Here is an 18,587-nt window from a genome sequence, read left to right on the forward strand (position 1 = left end):
TTAATCCCACTCTCCCTGCCCTTTCCCCATAGCCTTGCCATTTTTTTTCTTTAGCTGCTTATCCAATTCTCTTTTAAAAGCCATGATTGAATCTGCCTCCACCACCCTCTCAGGCAGTGCATTCCAGACCCTAATCACTAACTGTGAAACACAAGTTTTTCCTTATGTCGCTGTTATTTCTTTTGTCAATCGCTGTAAGTCGGTGTCCTCTGGTTCCAAACCCTCTGCCAACGGGAACACTTTCTCCTTATCTGTTCTGTTTAGACCCCTCGATCAAATCTCCTCTCCCCGAAGGAGAACAACTGCAGTTTCTCTAATCAATCCAGGTAACTGAAGCCCCTGATCCATGGAATTGTTCTCACAAATCTTTTCTTCATACCCTCTAAAGCCTTCACTTCATCAGTCCTACCTCTTGCTACCCAGTTACGATGTATATGCCCATAGAAGATTTTTGGATTCCTCTTCATGTTAGCTGCCATTCTCTTCTCATACTTTATTTTTGTCTCTCTTATTTCCTTTTTCACTTCTCTGAACTTTCCATGTTCAGCCTGATTCCTGTTTGTATTGTCAACCTGTCATCTTTATATGCACCCTTTACTGCTTCATTTTACTCTATATCTCTTTTATCATCCAGCTCTGGCTTTTCTTACCCTACCTTCCCCCCTTGTGGGAATGCACTTTGAATGTATCTGAACCAACTCCTCCTTAAAGGCAACCCATTGTTCTATTGCCGTTTTCCCTGCTAATCTGCCATTCCAATTTACCTGGGACTGGTTTGCTCTCAACCCACTGAAATTGGCCATCCTCCAACTAACTTTTTTATCTAGATTGCTTCTTATCCTTTTCCATAACTAATCTAAACATATAAAAATAGTGTTCCCTAAATGTTCCCCTACTGACACTTGATCCACATGACCCACCTCATTCCCCAGAAACAGATCCAGCATTGCCGCCTTCCTCTTTGAGTCGTAAAAGTGCTGATCAAGAAAATTCTCCCGAAGACACTTCAGAGATTCTTCCTCTCTGGCTTTTACGTAATTATTATCCCAATCTGTGTTAGAATAATTATAGTCTCCCATTAGCGTTCTATAATACTTGCCCTTTTCTGTAATTCCTCTGCAAATTTGCTCCTCTACATCTTTCACACTAATTGGTAACCTATGGAATATACCCTGGAGTATAATGGCATCTCTATTGTTTCTTAACCAGATTCTTAAATATATCTGTTCTTGACCCCTCCAGGAGATCCTCTCTCTCCAACACTGTAAAATTCTCCTTAACCAATACTGCCACCCCTCCTCGATTCTTTCTTTTCCTGTCTTTCCCGAGCACCTTCTATCCATGAATATTTAGCACCCAATCCTGCTCTTTTTTGAGCCAGGTTGCCATTAACACCACAACATCATATTCCATATATCTGTATTTCCACCTGCAGCTCCCCAACCCTCTTCATCATGCCGAATGTGTTTAAATACATGCACTGTAAACCTGAATTAGATCTTAGTTATTTCCTCTTACTCTGACTCCACGTAATGCCTTACTATTTCTTACTTTAGTACCATTTGTCTCTCCCAGTCATTTGTGCACCTTTTTTCTCCTTATTAATGTGATATCCTGGTTCCCATCCCCCTTTCAAGCTAGTTCAAACCCCCTCTCCCAGCGCTGACAAACTGCCCTGTGAGGACATTAGTCCCAGCCCTGTTGAAGTGCAACCTAACCAGTCTGTACAAGTCCCACCTCTCCCGGAACTGGTCCCAATGTCTCAGGGATTTAAAGCACTTCCTCCCACACCGTCTTTCCAGCTACTCATTCAATTATACTATCCTCCAATTTCTGTACTCACTAGCATGTGGCATCTGACTTAAACCAGAGATTATTACCTTTGAGGTTCTGCTTAGTTTCTTTCCTTGCTTACTAAAATCTGCCTGCAGGACCTCATCCCTCTTTCTAGCTACCTTTTTGGGATTGATATAGATCACAAACTGTGGCTGTTCACCCTCCCCCCATCAGAATCTTATGTAGATGCTCAGTGACATCCTTGACCCTGACACGGGAAGGCAACATACCATCCTGGAATCATGCCTACAGCTGCAGAAATGCCTGTCTGTTCCTATAACTAAAGAACAGACAAGCTGTTCCAGTACAGCTACAACACTGGCATCTACCTGGTGATGTGGAAGATTGCCCAGGTATATCCTGTCCACAAAAAGCAGGACAAATCCAAACTGGCCAATTACTGCCCCATCAGTCTACTCTCAATCTCAGCAAAGTGATGGAAGGGGTTATCAACAGTGCTATCAAGCAACACTTACACAGCAATAACCACTGACACCCAGTTTGGGTTCCGCCAGGGCCACTCAGCTCCTGACCTCATTACAGCCTTGGTCCAAACGTGGACAAAAGAGATGAAATCAAGAGGTGAGGTGAGAGTGACTTCCCTTGACACCAAGGCAACACTTGACTGGGTGTGGCATCAAGGAGCCTTTGCAAATCTGGAGTCAATGGGAATCGGGGGTGGGGGGGACTCTCCACTGCTTGGAATTTTACATTACACAGAGGAAGATGGTTGTAGTTGTTGGCTGGAGGTCAATCATCTCAGTCCCAGGACATCACTGCAGGAGTTCCTCAGGGTAGTGTCCTAGGCCCAACAATCTTCAGCTGCTTCATCAATGACTTTCCCTCCAATATAAGGTCAGAAGTGGGGATGTTTGCTGATGATTGCACAATGTTCAGCACCATTCGCAACTCCTCAGGTACTGAAGCAGCCCATGTCCAAATGCAGCAAGACCTGGACAATATTCAGGCTTGGGTTGAGTGGCAAGTAACATTCGCACCACACAAGTGCCAAGCAATGACCATCTCCAACAATACAGAATCTAATCACCTTCCCATGACATTTAATGGCATTCCACCACTGACACCCAGTTTGGGTTCCGCCAGGGCCACTCAGCTCCTGACCTCATTACAGCCTTGGTCCAAACGTGGACAAAAGAGATGAAATCAAGAGGTGAGGTGAGAGTGACTTCCCTTGACACCAAGGCAACACTTGACTGGGTGTGGCATCAAGGAGCCTTTGCAAATCTGGAGTCAATGGGAATCGGGGGTGGGGGGGACTCTCCACTGCTTGGAATTTTACATTACACAGAGGAAGATGGTTGTAGTTGTTGGCTGGAGGTCAATCATCTCAGTCCCAGGACATCACTGCAGGAGTTCCTCAGGGTAGTGTCCTAGGCCCAACAATCTTCAGCTGCTTCATCAATGACTTTCCCTCCAATATAAGGTCAGAAGTGGGGATGTTTGCTGATGATTGCACAATGTTCAGCACCATTCGCAACTCCTCAGGTACTGAAGCAGCCCATGTCCAAATGCAGCAAGACCTGGACAATATTCAGGCTTGGGTTGAGTGGCAAGTAACATTCGCACCACACAAGTGCCAAGCAATGACCATCTCCAACAATACAGAATCTAATCACCTTCCCATGACATTTAATGGCATTCCACCGCTGAATCCCCCACTATTAACATCTTGGGGGTTATCATTGACCAGAAAGTGAACTGGACCCAGCCATTTAAATGCTGTGGCCACAAGAGCAGGTCGGAGACTGGGAATTCTGCAGAGAGTAGCTCACCTCCTGACCCCCCCAAAGCCTGTCTACCATCTACAAGGCACAAACCAGGAGTGTGATGGAATACTCTCCACTTGCCTGGACAAGTTCAAATCCAACAACACTCAAGAAGTTCTACATCATCCAGTACAAAGCAGCATGCGTGACTGGCACCCCATCTACCACCTTCAACATTCACTCCCTGCACCACCAACGCACAGTGGCTGCATCTCCAAAATGCACTGCAGCAACTCACCAAGGCTCCTTTGTCAGTACCTTCCAATCCCGCGATCTCTATCAACTAGAAGGACGAGGGCAGCAGATGCATGGGAATACCACCATCTGCAAGTTCCCCTCTAGGCCACACACCATCCTGACTTGGAGCTGTATCACCATTCCTTCACTGTCACTAGGTCAAAATCCTGGAACTCCCTTCCTACAGCACTGTGGGTGTTCCTACAACACACGGGTGCAGCTCACCACCACCTTCTTGAGGGCAATTAGGGGGTGGACAGTAAATGCTGGCCTAGCCAGCGATGTCTACACCTTGTGAAAGAATAAATTTTTTAAAGTATTGCTTTTCAAAACATGCTCCACTCCAGCCCTCGACAGCTGAGTCACCTATGGTGCAGTGAACTTAGCTCTGGCTACACTCCCCAGAGAAATCATACCCTCACCAGTATTTAGAACTGAATGCTAGTTGGAGAGTGAGGTGAAGAGCTGGCATGGACTCGATGGGTGAATGGTCATCTCCTGTGCCATTAATCGTTTTATGATTCATGGCTGTATGAACTTGGGACTCCTGCACTTCATGCTTGTTTCTCCTTGACTGTTTGGCAATCACCCGTTCCTCGCTGCCTGCACACCGTTCAGCTGCAGGGTGACTACATGGTATTGACTTGCCCTCAGCATCATGAATGCACTGTAGGAGCTTGAACTAGTCCCAATGACTCTTCCTGCACATGTGCTTGTCCAGGCACAACAAGCATCCTAGAGTTTCCAGATGACACAGGATGAGCATTCTACCAGTTTCCCTGCCATAACTTTATTTGTTACTCTGTAAAGAAATCGCTACTCTCGATGATAGAACCCTCAACAAATGGTTCAGAACGTGTTCTCTCCATCCACCTCTCAACTCAAGCAGTGCCAGTTAGTCTCCTGAGTACCCATGATCCAATGCTGTGCTCCACTACAGAGGTGAAAGACCAGTTCTATGAAAAGCTTGACACTGCTGTCAGCAAAATCCCCAAGTCAGAACATCTTTACCTACTTGGGGATTTTAACGCAAGAGTGGGTGTTGCCCATGAGCCATGGCCCTCCTGTATCAGACATCATGGAGTGTGAAAAGATAAATGAGAACAGGCATAGACTACTTAAGCTTTGCTGCTACCATGAGCTATGTGCAACTAACACCTTTCAGAACAAACCATACCACAAGATGTCCTGGAGACATTCAAGATCAGAGCATTGGCATCAGCTGGATTTGACCATCACCAGATGTGATTTCTTCCCCCCCACCGCATTTTCCATTAAACAGTCTATCTTAGCAGCATCACAATGTTTAACCTGTAACAAACAAATAAATATAACAGTTAGGATTTAAAGTCCACTTTATATTAGTTTTTAAAGTGCTTCCTCTCATATATATATATATATATATATATATATAAGAATTTGTTTCACTGCTCATGGCTTCACCTTCCGAGATGCGCCATAATATGTCCTTTCTCCTGACAAAGTTCACATTGTTTCCATGTATTAGTCCATGTCCTTGGTTAGACAATTGTACTCTTGGTTTGCTTTGGTTAGCCTTATCAAAAACAACATTGCTGACTTCTGGGTGTCCTTCTGGCTTTTGAATGTTAGTGGCTGCAAATTATAGACCTAGAGGAAATTCTCTGTCATAATGCTTTTTACCCTTCGGATCCAGCATTTCCTTTGGTTCTTCTTTAAAATCAGGCCTTGCACTGTCACCAGGGTGTTGAATTTTTAACTCAGTCTTTGGATCACACTGTTCAGATTCTACCTTATGATCTCCATTCTCTTTCAGAGCTATAGGTTCTTTAATGTCCATATTAAAAAGCCTCAGCTAGCCAACCAAAAACCTTGTGTCTCTCTCCTGTTTAAATACAGGATTATGGTTCTGTTTTGCTGCTTTAAGAATCTTGTTGAGATTATGTCGATGTCTGATAATCAGCTCTCGCATTCTTTTACATTCTTTCTGTTTCCCTTTTTCGCACGTAGCACAAGTTTTGTCCAATACCTTCCGAGCCAGAACCACAGCATCTTCATTTTGAAGTTTTATTTTCCGCTCTAGGACTCGAATCTGTCCTCATAGTCCACATCAGTTAGAACCAAGTCATTTTGGTTTAAAGCATTGTCTGTCTCTCTTTCTTTCTCCAATAGCCTGGTATTCAGCTGCTGTATTCTGTTCTGACACCTGTGGCTTAGGGTCTGCAGGCAAATTTAATTGAGACAGATCCAGTTCGTTTCCAGCTGGTTTTAACTCTTTGCTGTCAATCTGAGATTTTACTGTCTCTTTCCTCTCAGAAGTCTGAGCTTTTGATTGTTTGGACACATCTTTAGTCGAAACAGCACTTTCTACAGCAGGATTACAAATAGTCCCTGATTCCTTGGATCTGCCTACTATCCCTGCACACGGCAGCAGTTTATTTCTTGCGAGGTCATTCCCTATTATGAAATCAACAGTATTAATAGTTAATTTTGACATCACTCCAACAATAACAGATTCATTGACTAAAGCACTGTTTAAATTCACTCTTCACAATGGAACAGATAAACAATTTTCATCAATGCCCTGTATTAATATACTTTTATTTAACAAAGCCTCTGGAGAGAAATTCATGTCTTTAGCTAACCTCAGGGATGGAGCCAACGCTGTATGTCAAAGGATACAATCTTTTTGGTCCCTTTATCAGACACAAACAGAGTTAGTTCACCCTGAAATATAAAATCCCATAAGCTTTTATGTTTTGATTTACATCCACTGTAAGTACATTAGATGGTGTCAGTTTGTCACAAGCTTCACTCACTGGTACCACATTTTCTGGAACAACAATAGACATGCCTACAAAAGCTGCCGGCTTAGCTTTCAACTTCCAGCAGCCTGCCTTCATAAAGGAACACATTTGTCTCCTTGAATCATTTTTATTTCCCACATTATCTCTTTCACTACTCTGAGAAGTATCTGTCTTCTTTTCTGCTATCCCCCTCTTTGTAATTAGTGTTCTGTTCACTATCACTTCATCTTATCTTTCCAGTTTCTGTATGGGTTTACAAACAATGGTTTGCTAACACCTATGCGTTTGTGGGATGATTCATAACTATTAGCCAAAACTGCTGCTTCCCTTATTTTAGAAACTTTGTGATCTTCTAGGTGGGTCTTGATTCCTAAAGGAGTACTGTTTTTAAATTCCTCCATGAAACAGTACTTTCTTAAGGCTTTCAAAATTTTGATCAAGCTTCATCGCCCTATGCCATCAATGACACACCGTTTCTTTTCCTCTAGCAAATTCTACAAAAGTCTGATTCTGTCTCTTCCTCAGATTTCTAAACTTTTGCCTGTAAGCTTCTGGGACTAACACACATATTAAGTGCAGCAGTCTTAACTGTATCATAATCTGTAGACTATTCATTTGAAAGTGTTGAATAAGCCTCCGCTATTCTTACCAAAACACTTTGTAATAGAATTGTAGAAATCTCCTTTGGCCATTGGCATTCATAAAAATGAGGTATCAACCTGGTGAAGTTACAATACAGGACTACTTGCATGCCAAGCAGCATGTGATCCACAACCAACGGTTCAGATCTTACCTCTGCAATCCTGCCACATCCAGTTGCGAGTGGTGGTGGACAATTAAACAACTAACTGGAAGAGGAAGCTTCACAAATATCCCCATCTTCAATGATGGGGGAGCGCATCACATCAGTGTAAAAGACAAGGCTAAAGCATTTGCAACAATTTTCAGCCAGAAGTACGGAGTGGATGATCCATTTCGACCTCCTCTGGAGGTCTCCAGAATCACAGATGCCACTCTTCAGCCATTTCGATTCACTTCACATAATATCAAGAAACAGCTGAAGGCACTGGATACAGCAAAGGCTGTGGGCCCTGACAACATTCCAGCAATAGTACTGAAAACTTGTGCTTCAGAACTTGCTCCTAGCCAAGCTGTTCCAGTACAGCTACAATACTGGCAATGTGGAAAATTGCCCGGGCACGTCCTGTTCACAAAAAGTGGACAAATTCAAACTGGCCAATTACCGCCCCACCAGTCTACTCTCGATCACAGCAAAGTGATGGAAGGCGCAGTTGACATTGCTATCAAGCGACACTTACTCAGCAATAACCTGCTCACTGATGTTCAGTCTGAGTTCTGCTAGGGCCACTCAGCTCCTGACTTCATTACAGCCTTGGTCCAAATATGGTCCAAAGAGCTGAAATTAAGAGCTGAGGTGAGAGTGACTGACCTTGACATCAAGGCAACACTGGTTGGAGTCATACCTGGCACAAAGGAAGACGGTTGTGGTTGTTGGAGTTCAATCATCTCAGTCCTGGGACATTATGCAAGAGTTCCTCAGGGTAGTGTCCTAGGCCCAACCATCTTCAGCTGTTTCAATGACTTTCTCACCATTGTAAGGTCAGAAGTGGAGATGTTTGCAGATGATTGTACAATGTACAGCACCATTCATGACTCAGATACTAAAGCTGTCATGTCCATATGCTGCAAGACCTGGGCAATATTGAGGCTTGTGCTGATAAGTGGCAAGTAACACTTGCATCACACACATGCCAGGCAATGACCATTTCCAACAAGAGAGAATCTAACCATTTCCCCATGATGTTCACTGGCATTACTTTCACTGAATCTCCCACAATCACTGTCCTGGGAGTTACCATTGACCAGAAATTGAACTGGACCAGTCATATATATCAAAAACAAAAATACCTGGAAAAACTCAGCAGGTCTGGCAGCATCTGTGGAAGGGAGCACAGTTAATGTTTCGAGTCCGCATGACTCTTCAACAGAACATAAATACTGTGGCTACAAGAGCAGGTCAGAGGCTTGGAATTCTGTGGAGAGTAACTCACCACCTGATTCTCCAAAGCCTGTCCACCATCTACAAGGCTCAAATCAGGAGGGTGATGGAATACTGTCCACTTGCCTGGATAAGTGCAGCTCCAACAACACTCAAGAAGCTCTACATCATCCAGGACAAAGCAACCCACTTGAGTGGCACCCCATGCACAAACATTCATTCACTCCACCACCGATGCATAGTAGCAGCAGTGTGTACCATCAACAAGATACACTACAGCAACTCACCAAGGCTCCTTTGAGAGCGCCTTCCAAACCCACAACCTATATTAGCTAGAAGGACAAAGGCCGCAGATGCATGGGAACACCACCACCTGGAAGTTCCCCCCACCCAAGTCACACACCATCCTGACTTGGAACTATATCACCATTCCTTCATTGTCACTGGGTCAAAATCCTGGAACTCACTTCCTAACAACACTGTGGGTGCACCTACAACATAGTGACTGCAGCGGTTAAGAAGGCAGTTCACCAACTCTTTTTCAAGGGCAATTAGGGATGAGTAATAAATGCTGGACTAGCCAGCAATACCCACATCCCATGAGCAAATTTTAAAAAATTGTTATCAGTTTTCTCAAATTATATAAAATGCTTTTCAACTCCTTCCTCACTGAATTTAGGAACTAGGCAAATATTCCTTAGCAAATCAAAACCTGCATTTAAATCTGAATCATCTGCTACTCCCCCATCAGTTCACGTAATCAAAACCTTTCTCTATCCAGTTCAAATTTCCTGACTTCCCTCTCTGTCTTTCTCTTTTTCTTCCCTTTGGAATTCTAATTCAAGTTTTCACATTTGCCTTTTCCTTTTTGCTCTTTTTCAAGTTCAACCTTTTGGTTTTCTCTATCGCTTTCAAGTTAAGTTTTTTTCATTTACTTTTCCAATTCAAGTTGCTTCATCTGCAACTGAATCCTAGCTAACTCCATCTGTGGTTTATCTGGATTCACCTTTTTTCTCTCAAAATTCAGATGTTGAACCAATACTTATGCCTTCTCAGTGCGTACTTTTCTTTCAATTTCTAACTTTTCTGCCACCTTTGTTAACTGTAGCAAGGTACTCTCAGACGTGCCTTCTCTTTTGAAGAAAGCTTCAGCAATAGACATAGCCATTTTAACTTTTCAATAAATTCAGCAAAAGTCATCGTGAAATCTTGCGCCGTAACTTACTTGGAGCGGCAATCGGCATCGGATTGCCGCTCCTTATCCAATTGCTTGCTCTAAATTTCTTCTGTGCCTGTTTCGCCTGACCTTCCGACTCAGGGGGGGCCGGACCTAGGGGGAGGGGGGTGGTGGGAGGGTGGGGGGGGGGGGCTGGCGGTGTGACCTCGGGTGGGGTATGGGACGTTGGATCTTGGGAGGGGGGGTGATGAGTTTGGAGGTTGGGAGGGGTTTGTATGTTCAGGGGGGCCAGGTTGGGTGGGGAGAGGTGTCGGGCCCATGGGGGCTGTTTCGGGCCTGATGATGATTGGGGCAGGTCGGGTCGGGCCTGCAGGGTTGTAGGGCAGGTTCCACGGGGTGGGGAATACTGTGGGGGTGGGGATGGTTAGTTGAGGGCGGGTGGGTGAGGGGAATTCCCTGGGGGGTTTGAGGGGAGTCCCCTGGGGGTTGGGGTGTGCGGGTGGGTTGGTCTGGGTCTTCACAGTAGTTACCCACAAGTTAGAAGAGGTTTTAATTCTTCTGACTTTTTCTGGGTAACTATTTGTGTAACACAGCCAGAACCATCCAAAGTTTGCTACTTAAATCACGTTTTCAGATGGTTCACAGCACAGGGCAATTGCCCAGAGGAGGTTTGTACTTCTGGGCAATTGCTATGCAAACCCTGACCTATGAAGTTCCAAGAAGGATTCCAAAGCACATCTTTGGGCACCCGTCGCAATCCGATGCTGGGGAGCTCAAAAGTTATGGCCCAATGTTCATTTAAACTCTGGCCAAACCCAGTGTACCTGTCTCAACCTGTAGATTCGAAATCCCGGATGAGCCTCCAATTTGTTATTATCCCTGCAAAGACCAATAACTTTTAAAAAGATTCAGTTAATAGCTGAAAGAATGACATAGCAAGATTTCACATTTTAAGACTTTTACCATAACAGAAGTTCAAAAGTGCTGCTGACCAAACATTGTAGGTAATTTACACTGTTATCCACATTTCCCTTTTTTCTTTTAGCGCAACCAAAAACACACTTCACAGACATACTTAAACTGTCGTTTAAGTAGACATTCAATCTTCAAGGTCGTTCTTCGCTCCCAAGTATTTACTTCTGTTATTTTCCTTTCTCAGCCTCGGAAATTTTAATCTCAGTGAGGTATTTTCCCCAGAGATTCTTCCTCTAAACAAGCTAGGCGAATCTTCCAGCTTCATTTTAACTCCTCATGAATTTTATCTTTTCAATCCGAGCACGAGCGCTCACCCACACTCCTGCATGGTGAACCACAGCATCCTGCTGCCTCTAGCTGCTCTCCTCCTGGATCCTGGAAGACTAACCTTGTCTGTGAGTTTCTGCGCTCAAAGCCCCTCTCCATGGCAGTGGGAATCACTTGGGCTTTGTATCCAGGTGAAAATGCTTATTGGCTATCCTTGAGACCTCAACTTTCTTTTATCTTGGAAGCAAATGGACAGTTTAAAGCACAACTATTTATAAACTAACATTTTCAACAGGGACTTTGGAGATTCACAGTCTATCCATAGACACAAAGGCTGCTGCCATTGCCTCCAAGTGTAAACACCTTCTTCCTAGTAAAACTTTAATCTCTCACAATCAAACCATCCAGGCTTCCTGTCGGGCAGACTTCAGAACAGGTCACATGACCCTTTTCATTTTACCTTAAATTAAAGACACTTCCAAAAAGTAACAATTTTGTAAACTTTATAATTGTGACAATTTTTGACTATAGAATATTTTACTCTTTTTATGTTCCTTGACGATTTGATTTCTTAGGTATTTTTTTGCTTTGCTTTTTTTTTGATTTGTCTTCAATCTTTTTGTATTCTCCCTTATCATGCTCTTCCTCACTATCCACATACCTAACATATGCCCCTTCTCCCCCTCAATTTTTCCCTTATGCCTTTATTCATCTGTCTCATTGATATTTAGTTCTTGATTTTTTAGCAGAATATATTTTCCTGGACTCTGTTGAAAATTCTTTTAAATGTTTCCCATTGCTCCCTTACGTCATTGTTTGCCAATATTTTTGTCCATTTCATTTTCCCAACTTCAGCCCCCTCAAGATTGGCCTTTCTCCAATTGATTGCCCTGGTTTTTGTCATTGTCATGCTTACTGTTTATCTCAACCATTATTTTAAAGTGTATGTGCCATGGACACTATTGTCTAGATGTTCCCTTACTTTTATTGCTTTAGTCTGCTCTGGTTCATTCCCCATTCACAGATCCAGCTTTGAATCTTCCCTTGTCAGTCTCCTTGCATACCGGATCAGAAAAGGTGTCCTGTACATGGGTGATGGTAGCATTGTGGTAATGTACTGGACCAGTAATCCATAAACCCAGACTAATAATACTCTGGATATATAATTCAAATTCCACCATGGCAGCTGGAGGAATTTAAATTCAATTAATTAATAAATATGGAATAAAAAGCTATTCTGATTAATAGTGAAACTACTGGATAGGTGTAAAAACTGATCTGGTTCACTAAAATTCTCCAGTGGAAGAAATCCTTACCCAATCTGGCCTATGTGTGACTTCAGATGCACAGCAATTGGTTAATTCTTAACTGCCCTCTGAAATAGCCTAACAAGGCACTCAGCTCTAGGCCGATCACCACCATTTGTTCAAGGGCAATTAGGAATGGGCAATAAATGCTGGCCTTGCCAGCGACGCTAACATCCCAAGAACAAATAAAGAAAAGCACGTTGCGGATCTCCATTCCTTTATTCCCTTTACCTATCTCTACTTGCCAATTAGTTGAAATTGAGTGTTGATATCCCCCATGATTATTATTCTTTTTTTACTTATTTCCATAATTTGTTTGCATATTTCTTCCTCGACCTCCCTTCCACTATTAAGCATTCTGTAGTCTACACCTATTAGTGTGATTGATCCTTTATAATCTTTTATCTTTATCCACATGGATTCTATTTCTGTCTTACTGATAACTGCAACACTTTTTTCTGTTGCCATTATGTTATCTCTATTAAGTACAACTACTCCACCTCCCCTTTTCACCTCTTCTATCTTTCTAAATAATGTTCCACCCTGTAATGTTTAATTCCTAGTCCTGATTTTTCTGTAGTCATGTCCCTACTAGATCCAGTTCCTTGTAATGTATTATTACTTCTACTGTCTCTATTTTATAACCAGCACTGTGCATTGCTGTACAGTTTAACCTATTTTTAGTAGCAGTTCCTTTCACTTTTCTTTTTACACCTCTTTATATAACTGTTAATTCACTAGCATTGTCCTTCCTTACTTTTGCCTGTCCTGTGCTGTCCTTTCCTGTTTCATTTATATCGAAGCTTTTTTCCATTTCTTGTAGATTCTTATCCCTAACCCCAAGCCCATCTTAAAATCTCTGCTGCCCCCCTCTATTTACCCTTTTCACTAGTCCATGAGTTCCATTTCCATTTGGGTGGAGCCCATTCCATCAGTGCAGTTCTCTCCTATTTCTGTACTGATGCCAGTGTCCCATGAGAAGGAAGCTCTCAAGGGATGAGTGATGGATCTAGAACTTTGCCTGATGAACATAGTAAAAAAAAAGGGCAGAATTTTGCCGTCGGCGAGCAGGGGGTGGGGCCCACTCACCGATGCGTAAAATGACACAGGATGATGTCGGGCGGAACCCCCGATGTCATCCCGCCCCATTTAAATTTTCAGGAAGGTGGGGGTGCAGCAAAATCAGCTGCGGGCTCGCTGACCTGTCAATGGCCAATTGAGGCCATTGACAGGATCATTTAAACAATTAAAGGACCTGACCGTCCAACCTTAAGGTTGGCGGGCAGGCCAGGAGCCCCGGCGGCAAATAGAAAAAACATGAAACCTCATCCACCAGCGGGATGAGGTTTCACGCAGGGTTTTAAAAAGTTTAATAAAGTTATAGTGTCACATGAGGGGGACATGTCAGGGAATTTTTTTTTCTATTTTTAATCTTTTTCAAAGCGGAAGCAATCTTCCTGAGGCTGCACTTTGCCTCATGGAGCTGTGCACTCTTTCATGTGCATGCGCGAAAGAGCGCACTCTCGCTTTTGGGGAATCGCCCCCGCCCGCACAGGAAGCGCATAGCGCTTCCCGCTGGACACCACGCTGGGCGGGCCTTAATTGGCCCACCCACATAAAATGGCGGTGCAGCCCGCTTCTCCGGCAAGGATTGGCTCCCCGCCCGCCGGAGATTGGGTTGGGCTTGCCCGCCCGACAGGCAGAAAATTCCGCCTATAGGACCAAACAAAGACCCTTCAACAGATGGCTACTGTTATTGTTGGTGTTTCCACAAGATTAACCCTCATCCTTAGGCAGGAAAGCAGTGATTTAAAAAAAACATATGAACTGTGTAACAGTTGCACATGGAATTGCATAGTCTAATTCTTCATTAAAGTATTCAGGTCCTGAAAATACTTGCTGTTCCTAAGATCGTTTATTAATTTTGACAGTTAGCTTTTCATTGACCAAAATGATGGAAGATGATGTTCAGGCAATTTTTCCTTCCGTCTTTTTGTCTTCTATGTGATTTTACCAAGATTAGGTAGCGTGTAAATAAAGCCCAAAATTCCCTCTAGACTACAGTGTTGCAACTTACATTGCCTGAATTTTAATTTTTGCACCATACATTACTGCCAGTGTAGTTGTTAACCATGATTCAGAAAACAATGTTGCTGTTCATTTATTCAACAAAGTGGATATTAATGCTACTGATAATCAGCAGTTTATAAGTACAGTGCTTTCTCACTTTGCTAGTGTATTTGTAGTAAATTAGGGAGGAATATGGCTCTTCAGTGCCAGCCTCCTAGCTTGGAAAAAGAAAGGAAAAAGGGTAGGAATGAGTTACCTGAAAAAAATCAGTTCATACAAATCTCACACATAAACAAGATTTCCAGATGTCCATAACAATTTACAACTGAATAGGTAAATTCTTGGTTTGAATGTTTGCCATATTCTGACATCATGCCTTTAAATAACTATTAGTTATATAAATCTTTATGCTATTCAATGGTTTCCTAATGCTCTGAATTTCTACTGATTTGTTACAGAAACCCAATGGTGCAGTTTCTCCATTGGATCAGAAGTGCCAGTTTTCTTCGTAATTTGCACAGAAGTTCTGAATTGGGACAAGCTTCAGTATTTTTGTTCCCTTCTGAGAGACGAAGTGCAGAATTGGTTTCTAACAGGCAATACTCAGATATTCAATCACTGCCTCTGTTGGTTGATAATAACATGGCTTCAGGACAGCAGCTATCATCTAGATCATCTTTTCATCCGCAAACTTACCACAATTTTTTGGTTTTGGATTTTGAAGCAACGTGTGATAAACAAATGATAAAACCTCAGGTATTTTGTACAATAAATCTTCTCATACTTTTCTCCTATAAATTTCTTATCAATTCTAAACAATGGATATTTGCAACTGTGTTTCTATGAGCCATATAATAATTATCTTGTACCAAGATGCCATGTTGATCCAGCATTCTGAATACAGGAGTTCATTTAGACTTACATGTCCAATTTGTAGTACACTGTTACATTCTGGGAGTCAAAGTGAAGAGGAACTTGACGAAACAATAATGATCTGCTTCTAGATTTTTTTTGCATCCTTCGTAAATATATCATTTTAATATTTAATTGCAATAGTGACATCTAGTGACAGATAATCAACACTGCAATTTGCCTTTAGTTTTGTACCCTTAGATTTCTTTTTGAGCCTCATAGACTTTTAGTTGACCATTGGACACCTGAACATAAGGTTAAGCCTGGCACTAGCAAAGGATATCTTGTGTAATCTGTCTATGGAGAGCCATAAAATCAGATATAGCTGAGAGTCGCACTAAGCCCATACACCACTTGAGATTGATAACTCCCTTACTGAAATATTGTTTCCACAGATTCATTTTGAAATTACTAGTTTTCAAGCTAGGCCATGATCTTTGGTTTTACTTTTCCAGACAAGATGAAATAACTTGACATGGTCCACATTATCTAAACCCTTTAGAATCCTAAAAAAAATCACCTTTCAGCTTTCAAGCGAAGAGATGCCCAATTTACATAATCAAATCAATGTTCCTAGTCCATGGGTGCTAAAAGTTACTAATTGTGCCCATACTACTGCTCTGGCTGAGATCAGCTAATTTAACAGATCGGGAATTATTAATTGGGAATTGGGAAGCCATTAACGTTTAAGAAGTATAGAAGAAGTATACTTAAGGGAAGTCTAGAAATTTTAGCAAACTGGATTTGTGAATGTTGCTAATTATCCTGGCATGGACTTAGTTTCCATTTTGCTGCATTAAAAAATCCTAAAGGAACACCATATGTACTTTGTGTCTACTTTTTGTTATAATATTTTTATCTCATTTGAAATATCACAAGTGGCAGTCAGATGACATGCCAGCACCTTTTAGTTTATAATCTTTACTGTTACTAAGGTGGCGATTGCAAAGTCCTGCCACTTAATGGCCATTCGGAGTGCAAGCATCCCCCGCAAAGCTGATTTAATGGTGGCTTCCACAGTAGATGAACTTTAACTTTGCACCTTTTTTCAAAACAGGGGTATAGGTACTTTGTTAAAGTTACTGATAAATTATTTGATTAAACTTTATCTTCAAGCTTGATATGTCTATTTTAATGAGAAATTATTTTGCCATCAAGGCTTTTTTCTCTTTTTAATTTAATAAAAACTCTATTCTCAGTCACGCTCTTGGGAAGTATATGATATTGTCAGTTCTTTTTGTCTTCCCAAGACTCGAGTGGATGAAGTGAGAGTGGGACATTTAGCTTCAGACCTGTGCTTATGCCTCTGAGCATGCCAGAAGGAATTGTATGACAATAGCCAGAAGACAACTCTGGCTTTAATTTTGTTTTTTCATGCACACGCAAGTGCCTAGCTTCCAATTTGAATAGTCGAACAACAGTGCAGCTAAAATTAGGAACTTCATAGAGTAAAGGGAGAAGGAAATCAAATCTGCATCTTATCACTTTGTGACACCATGTGCTTGAATGTGAACCACCACCATGCCAATTCACCATGTTAGTCAAATCTTTCCCATGGAAACCCCTCAGCCTTTCCTAAGTTTTTCAATTAGTTTGGCCAGATATTTTTTAAAGTTGTTGGTTTTGCTTATCTTTTAAGTAGCACCTAAAATATTGACCTTTAATGGTTTATTAATTACGATTACAGCACTGTTTCCAGACCAATGCACAGCTAAATAGCGCTAATAATGTAGTCGTGAATCTGTATTGTAGTTTCCAAAATCTTTTAACCCTGTTTTAGGTGCAATTTGATCAAAGTTTTACTGTATAAGGAATGCATATATATAAATCATATTTATTTAACTCTGATACAAAGAATTTCACTGTGTCACCTCAAGATGGAATGAAACAATGACCAAAAGCAATTATGTGCTCTTCTATTATACAAAGGGTTGGGAATAAACATTTTAAAAAATCACCTAATGCAATTTCTATCACTGTTATATTAAAAATTACTGATTATAGAATCAATTTTTTTTATCAAAGCAAATTTTATTCATAATGTAGTCAGTAATGCTATGAGCAGTCTAATGCTATGCAGATATGTTTCATTTTCAACCCAAAGTATTATATATCATTGTATATTGTGAAATCCCCATTTAACTCCAATCCTGCACCTGTTATGAAAATGTAAGACAATTTGTTCTGTGCTGTATTGCTCTTAAATGAAATCTAAAGAGAAAGAATATAGTATAACATTATTTCTAAGGTGAGCACTTCTCTTCTAATTGCCTTGAATCCCTTTAGACATCACAGTCCTGGACATCAGGCATCAAGACTCATCTGTCAAAGTGTAAATCAGCAATTAAAACACAAACACCAAAATGTCAAAGATGACCTAAAGCACAACAGGGCTGACAAACAAGTCTGGACAAATCAGTGGATAATTTATAAGCATTGCACTAAAATCTAATTATTTGGCAATTCTTATTTGCAGTTAGCTTGCACTGTGCAATAAATTTATCATGCCATAAATTATTTAGAAAAGGCTATAGTGTAAATCAAAACAGAAGTAAATATTGAAAAACAAGTTCCTGTACACCCATTTTACTTGTGTTGTAATTTGTTACCAGAGGATGGTGAGAAGTATTTTGTGTTGTTTCTTAAAATAGATTTCACTGCAGATTCAAAATCTCAACCAGAGCATCTGGGAGAGTTTTGTAAGGCACTTTTTCTCCCCGAATATTGGGAATCAGATCATTGCAAGTGATCATTGATTATTCTAGATGACTTGTAAGGTATATTGTATCCGTCAGTATGGTTACTCCAGATGATATATCTAGCCTAATCACAATAGTACACAAGTGAAAGCCAGAATAGCCACAAAAAAATATAAACTGCCTACAGAAGAGAAGGTAGAAATTGCTATATATTACACAGACTAATACCTGCTGGTGTGTGCTTCCAGGCAGTGACATTTCAGAGTTGATACACTATTAATAAACCATTGTTTTCATTGTTATGGCTTACAGTTTACCTCAACATTTTCGTATGCTGCAGCATCCTCTCATAATTGTCCTATCCTGTATGACCACAAACTACCGAAAAGCCTGGTACCTCTTTTTTTTCAAGTACCTTGCTTATGAAGAAATTATTGTATTGCCCTCACCAAATTATTTCAGCAGCAATGGAAGGTAAATCATGGTTAAAGTACTCATGGGCCAGAATTTGCAT

General features: G+C 41.4%; 1 protein-coding gene across 3 annotated transcripts in view; it reads left to right on the forward strand.

The window, feature by feature from the left end:
* Positions 1 to 18,587, forward strand: part of LOC144692325 (ERI1 exoribonuclease 3-like) — a 443,641-nt gene that overhangs the window by 24,309 nt on the left and 400,745 nt on the right. For 2 of the 3 annotated variants that reach the window (XM_078561028.1, XM_078561030.1), the window contains exon 2: positions 14,921 to 15,218. In XM_078561028.1, the coding sequence (XP_078417154.1) occupies positions 14,928 to 15,218 (291 nt within the window). In that variant the 5' untranslated portion in view covers positions 14,921 to 14,927. Of the gene's footprint in view, positions 1 to 198; positions 327 to 14,920; positions 15,219 to 18,587 lie in introns of those variants that run through there. The other variant, XM_078561029.1, reaches the window with a different exon arrangement.

The sequence above is a fragment of the Cetorhinus maximus genome, chromosome 17 (assembly GCF_964194155.1).
Source record: "Cetorhinus maximus chromosome 17, sCetMax3.hap1.1, whole genome shotgun sequence".
NCBI lineage: Eukaryota > Metazoa > Chordata > Chondrichthyes > Lamniformes > Cetorhinidae > Cetorhinus > Cetorhinus maximus.